The sequence below is a fragment of the Haliaeetus albicilla genome, chromosome 13 (assembly GCF_947461875.1).
Source record: "Haliaeetus albicilla chromosome 13, bHalAlb1.1, whole genome shotgun sequence".
In the NCBI taxonomy this organism is placed as follows: Eukaryota; Metazoa; Chordata; class Aves; order Accipitriformes; family Accipitridae; genus Haliaeetus; species Haliaeetus albicilla.
Window position 1 is genome coordinate 24,133,798 of NC_091495.1, and position 7,099 is coordinate 24,140,896.

The following is a 7,099-nucleotide window of genomic DNA, read 5'->3' on the forward strand; positions in this document are numbered from 1 at the left end:
TCCTTAAAACTGGAGACTGGTACACTGAACAGAGTTGTGGCTTCTCTCCTTTTAGCATGACACGCCTCTTGGTCTGGAAGGACTTTATCCAAAGGTGACATAATAGTTCCCTTCACAGACCATTCTCAGCTTTGTTTTTAATGCCATTGTTACTGATTATTTTTTTTTTATGCTTTTGCCATCTGAGTTCTTACTGTTGACAGGAAGCCACTGGCTCAATTAAAGCAGCCCATTAAGTAGTTTGCAACAATAATAATTCTTGCTTTTACTGATGTAGTCTTGTTCAGAACTGGCAACCCACAGGTAGGATGCTTTGCACGTTCACAGCTTCTTCTCTAGCTAGTTCTTAGAACAATCATGGGTTTGCTTCATTCTTTTTTCTAAGCCCAGAGGAAGATTCAGGAAAGATTGCCCAATATTTCTGGGACCTTTGCAACTCGTAAAGCTCATTGCCCAATATAATCTTTTGCTTCTAAGGAGAGAGACAATTATACAAAGTTGTTCGGAGACGTATTTTTTAAATGCTGTATCCTGCAAAATGAGTAAAGGATCCCATCAACCCATGAAATGCTGAACACCGTTCAGATATTAGGAGACCCGCTTCTTTATCATTTTTGGCTTAGAAAAGCGTGAAAAGAGTAGGACCAGATACAATGAAACCTTTTTCATTTTCATAATACCATGGGACAATATCTGGCTTTTTTTTTTTTTTTAATGAAGTTCGTAATGATTTTCACAAGTTGACTACAGTCAGTACAGAAAAAAGTGTATTTTCCCTGAATGAATCAACATATTAATACAAATTTTGAGTTTTCCAATTTTTATTGAAAGCCACGGGCTGGTGCTCCAGGCAGCCTGGAGTGATGTGGAGTTTAAGGGGTGCTCAATTCAGTGTGACATTTCCTTCAGTTAAGAGTATTTTGGCAAGAGCTTACTGGCTGTGCAGTGTGTGCCTTTAAGGCCTCTGATAAATGATTAGGCAGATAGTTTAGCCTATTGTTGCCAGTGGGACCAAGGCAGTGACTCCAAGAGAAGTGTCCAGCTAATGTATTAATGCCTTAATCCAGACCAATAATGTAATATAGTTTGACATGTCTGGCATATGGTTTCTATCATCTCAATATTCTTCTCTACTCCTCCATGACATTATGGACAACTAACCAAAATAAAGAGAAGCAGGAATTTCTTCACCCATAAAATGTATTTTAAAATGTTCCGTATTTTGTTCCAGCTCTTTGGTTGATTGGATAATGAAGTGATCCTGAAATTCAGTGATTACTTTGCTGTCTGTCTACAGTATTTTCTTTCAGAATTGCCTGTGGTGTTATCTGGGAAAGAAATACTGGTCTCTGTCATTAGAAATACTTGCATAAAATTTGTGATGTGCAAGTGCTTTTCACTTGCACTGCTAAGTATGCATGGGTGCATGCATTGGGTGTCTGGACCCTTACCAGCCTGCAGCTATGAGGTGCTGACTTTTTAGAAATGTGGTTTTAAACCAGGGTGCATTTTGCAAGCTAGAAGTTTTGCAGTGGCAAGTAAAGCAAGTGAATTATATCCAGGAGACATTTCAAAAATAAGTAGAATAATGGAGTTTTTGTACTGTGGTTACATGTTCATATGCATGTACCCCTTTCCAAACAGATTATACATGGAATAACCAAAACATATGTCACTGGTTACCTGTGAAAGAGTCTGTGGGCTGGGTTTGGTTTAAAGCCCCATGCAGACTGCGCACTTACACACTGGCCTAAAAGGAGCCTTTCCCTTCTGTCCTAGGAGGTATAATATAGTGTTGGCTCTGAGCATAGCAAATTATTCGCTTCTTGCTCCCCAGTTGGCTCCACTCTGCTATGAGCCCAGTAGCGTAGGCAGAGCCCACCAACACCAGTATGGAAGACACCGAAGGTGTAGTCAGTCCATGGTGGTTATTACAGGTAGGTATGGCTGTATGCACTGAAACCATAATCTAACCTATGTCATTAATTACATTTCCCAATGTTTTCTTCTTAATTGCATAATAAATAATTAGTAAACATCATGGAAATATCTTTATAGAAACTGCACACAGGCGGGTTGCAAGCTTTACGTAAAGTATAAGGCAAGGCAGTACTTTATGCAAAGTACACCAATAAAAGTTACGGCCTAAGCTGAAAGGTTTACTGGTCTGCTGAGAAGGCTATTTGTGCCTAACATTTTAAGTTCTTTAACAGAGCTGTAAAGAGAGGGCTGCCATCTGGCTCTTGTTTTCACTTCAAACTTTATTTTTGCAATCACTGATAAATTAACTTACTATGCAGTCTTGTACATTCTGTGGCTGTTACAGTTGTATGTTATGCCTGTTGTTAGTAAAGAAATATGGATAGGCACGCATTAGGCAAATTAAGAGATTTATCCTATCTAAGTTGATGCATGATTGTCTGTTTCTTTCAGGATAAAGAGGCCCAGAAGGACTTAGAAGCTTTACTTCTTACACTGAAGCTGTGATACTACGCACTTTTTAACTCTTCACGCCGTGATAAAACGGCAAAACTAAAATGAGAATCTATAGTGACTGGGAACTGCGGGTGAATTCCAGCTAAGTCAGTGGGAAAACTGTCATTGACTTCGGTTGGCTTGGATTGTGGCAATTATGATATGAAAATGATGCATTCATTTTTGATTATTTATAATCTTGTACTGAAGTTTAATTTTAGATTGCTAACACTGTGAGTCTGATTCTCTGAACATGAAGTCCACTGCTGGCAATGGACATACTGGATGTTAGAATGCAAAATGCATAAATCTCACTCTTTGAAAGATTAATCGACTAGTATGCGATGCCAGCATAGAACTGTGTGTAGCAAAAACAAACAAAACAATGTTTCTATAGTAAATTATATTTGTATCAACTAATTTACACAGATGTGTACAGAAGAAAATCATGAATGTTTATGTTTACATGTTTCTCTACTCTTATAAAATTAGACTCTTGTTGAAGTTTAAAAAAAAAGCTGTTGCCTCCACAAAGCTCTTTTTACTTTAAACCTACCGTTGGTTTTACACAGAAATGTGAAAACTTTATAAATTAAATATTAAAGTTATATTTTATTTGTAACATCAAGTACTATATTAAAAATCAGACCAATGAAATTGAGTGTTTTAGATTAATCTATTACAGCTGTGATGTTTAATGGATTTGTTATAGGACCTCCACCAAGTTTGTGAATCCTGGCTCTTTCTCTTTGAACAGTTGCCTAGCATGATGGCATCAGCGTATCTTCGGAGAACCTGGTCCAGCATGTGACCATCACTAACCTTTTATATCATCTATATAACAAAACCTGTACATAAAAATAGACTAATTAAAGACCTACTGCTTCTGTCTGAGTGTGTAGGACAGCAATGTTTTCAAGAAAATGTAACAGGTAGGGAAAAAATTTTGTTCACCAACAGACTGATCCAGAAATCACCAAAGTCTGTAGAAAAATAAAGGCCAGTTTTCGCTGGCTTTTAACTCAGGACCTTAATCTAGATTCTGGGAGCGTATCCAGAAGAAGTAAGCATTTCTGTTAAAGGAAATACAATTGGATAAGGACAACTGCATGTTCGCTTGACCTATTTGAAGTGTAAGATAACATGGACCAGTTTATGGCTAAGACAAGGAGGACTCATATGGCATGAATATATTGAACTAGCAATTGGGGGTTTAATTTTGGACAGATGGGGAGCAGTGACATTAGCAAGAAGGAACTAGTCATGGCAACAGAGATCTAAAAATTGGGCAGATGTGAAGAAGTATGTATACATATGTGGCTGAAGCATCTCATAGTAAGTGAGCTTTAACTACCAACAACAGAAGGCAATACATGCAGTAGCCTGAAACAAAACAGGTAGAGTTACAGGTGTAGAGTTACGTTTGAATTTAGCCTGACTCCATGACTCCAAGTACAGAGATTTATTTTCATAAAGCAGGGCTGTCCATTTTTTTCAAACATTTTCTTTAAAAATATGTTTTCAGACATGCAAACATTACTGTGAGATAACTCTGAACAAAATCTGAAAGTTCAGAACTGTTCTGAGTTCTCACTGTTAGCTCAATGGTTTTCATTATCCTGAAGATCTTCACAAATTGAAATACATATTTTAGTAGTTTTTAATGTTTGCTCTGAGGGAAAATAGTTCCTATAACTTTTTCAATTCCAGAGTTCTCTTTTTCATACATGATTTCAGAGAAAAGATGAAATACCATATGAGAGAAATCCTATCAAATAATTCCTTCTGTGACAGAATAATTGACTTGTGAACAGAGAAGCTGCAAAGGTGATGCATCTTGATTTTGGTAAGGGGCTTTCGGTAAAGACTGTGTTTGACATTTTCATAGCCAATGCAGGAAGCATAGTTTAAATGGATCTAGAACAGTGATTTGTACTTAGGGTTGTTAGCAATTCACTGTCGCCTAGGAGGATGTAATAAGAAGGCCTTTACATAGATCAATTTTATGCTAATTGATATACTTTGTAAAATAGATTGGATTATGCAATAGATATTTCATTTCCAAGCAATTATTACCAATAAATGCTGAAAGTGTATCAGAGGAATAGATTAGAACAAGAAGTTATTTAAATTAGTTGCTGAAATTAGGTGACATAAGTAGGATTTACTTCATTAAAGGCAAATAGAAAGTATTCAATTGAAGTAACAGAGGATGGAGGAGACCTGGCTAGTTATGGTAATTCTGTGGAAAAAGACGTGCAGATTCCAGTGAGTGGCAAGCTAATCATGGGTCAATAATGTCATGGTTTTGTGAAAAAAGCAAATTTCATACTAGACTGAATAAATAAGCATTCCCCATTAAATTCACATGAAATAACCTTTTACTCTAATTAGGCCTAATAAGGTCTAATGAGGTCTGAGCTGGAATACTATATCCAGTTTCAGGCATCACGTTTCTAGGAGATTGGGGGCTAATTGGAAAGAGTCCAGTGGAGAGACACAAGAAAGATGAGAGTGCTAGACAACATCATTTTGTGTGTAAAAATTGAAAGAATTTCTTTTGTTTAGTCTGCAGGAGCAATGACTAAAGGAGTATTCACATTTTTAAAAAGCTATTGCTGAAAAGACAGTTTAAAAAAAACCCTGAACCTTGTTCTCTTAATCCCCTGTTCATAGGACAAGAAGCAATTGCCTACCTTTAGATTAGGCACTAGGAGAAAATAATCCTGATGGTAACTTTGCAAAGCTCTGCGGTACTTTTGCTGAGAACATTATAAAATTATTTACACAAGTTTTAAAGTAAAAGTTAAACAAAGATCTCAAACATTGGCAATGTTTAAGGCACAGTTCATCCTCTGGCAGAGGTTGGACTAGGTGACTTCTTAAGATCCCTCCTGGCCTTGCTGTCCCTGGGGCGCGCACAACTCCAGCCCCCTGTGAGCCACGGGCGCTCCTGCTGGGTTTCTGCAATTGGTAGGATTGCTCTGCACACACTGGCTCTGCATTTGGGCCCAGGCTGCCTAATGAATTTGCACTGTGAAACATTTACCAGCGTGTTTCAAGACTTGAATTTAAAGATGCGCGTCATGGCTGCCCTTGACTATTTATTTATCATACCTGTGGTTTTAATCCACATGATTAAATTTTTAAATGAAATTTCTGATTTTATAAATGAAATTACTGATCTTTCTTTTCAGCCCATTCTTTTTGCTCATTACTAGTCTATGTGTAGAATCACAAAATAACACCTGGGAGAGAAAAGGCTGGTTTTAATTATTCAGTCTAAGTTGTCTTTCATGGTTTACAGAAATATTCCTCATGCGGGTAAGAAACTGCTGTTATACACAGCTAAGATATTTTCTGCTTTTTAAGTTCTTTACTAGTTAGTGTACATGAGCATTCTCAGCTTTTTTGTATTGCTGCTTGGCTAATCTGAGAACTTTTAAAATTGAAGCATGTTCCCTAAATTGTTCTCTAATTGCTCCTTGGAATAAAGCTTTTGCATTTAGTTCTAGGCCTAGGCTATCTGTTCTCTGTGTCGTATCAGCTGGAGAAACAGTAAGCATAGTTCCAGAGGGCCATATGTTTTCTTTTTTGTTTAAAATATCCACAAGCAGACATTCAGTTCCATAGTTTTGTCTCCATGGAGGAGGTAGAAGTTAACCGTATTAACCCCTGCGGGCCTTTAGTCTGTATGGAGCAGATGGGACTGCAGTCTGCCTGAAGCCACGGTGCCTTGGCCATGTTGCCTGCTACCTCCTTCAGCTCTTCCACTGTGGCATCTCTTGTTTGGTCTCTGCTCCAGTACATACACTGTAAATTCTCCGGGGGAATTTGTCTGTTTACATGTCTGCAAAAGGTGAGTTCAGGGGCTCTTGATCTGATACTAGGATTCTTGTGCTTCATTACAGTTAAAATTACTAGTTCTGCCTTCCTGGATAATTGAGATGATTTTTATTTCTTGTGGTGAAGCTAAAGGCTCTGTCATTGGATCCTCATCCCTTTGGGATTGTCCCCCTGCAACAGCAGGTAATCACAAATTAAGTTATATATTTTTTGTAGCAATCGGCCACTGGCACATTGTGGAAACAGTTACAGTGATACACTGTCATACTACTTTGTTTAAATTACTGTCTTTCCTTTTGCAGAGTCTTAGGGTGATTTACTCATTTTTATGTAGTAATATCAATACACTGACTTCTGGAATTAATTAGGAAGCTGTCCAACAGTGATGAGTAGCTGACAATTTAGAAAGGAAAGTGACAATTCCTGTGTCCAGTTAAATAAAAATCCCAACCCTAAATCCATACCTGCAACCCCGTTATTATAGTAGTAAAAGCCTGGACTGAAAAAAAAACCAAACCCAAAACCAAACAACAACAACAAAAACCCCAACAATGAAGAAGTGGCTACCAGAGATCCAGCCATGTTCAACCCAAACATACCAGCTTATCTGGATCTATTTATCTTCAGCCATCACCACCTGAACACCTTCCACTTGAAGTGCCTAGAATTGTAGGGAGGTACTGTGGATTCCAGCAAGGTCCATGGGTTTTCTGGAATTTTCCTGGACACCCTGGAGGGCAGTCCTGTAGCATTTTCTTTCAGTGGGCACAATAGTCAT

General features: G+C 37.9%; 1 protein-coding gene across 2 annotated transcripts in view; it reads left to right on the plus strand.

Annotated features, from left to right (window-relative positions):
• RMDN2 (regulator of microtubule dynamics 2) overlaps positions 1-5,983 on the plus strand; it is a 51,843-nt gene extending 45,860 nt beyond the window's left edge. For both annotated transcript variants that reach the window (XM_069800499.1, XM_069800500.1), the window contains one exon: positions 2,434-5,983. In XM_069800499.1, the coding sequence (XP_069656600.1) occupies positions 2,434-2,487 (54 nt within the window). In that variant the 3' untranslated portion in view covers positions 2,488-5,983. The remainder of the gene's footprint in view (positions 1-2,433) is intronic.
• Positions 5,984-7,099: the final 1,116 nt, after the last annotated feature.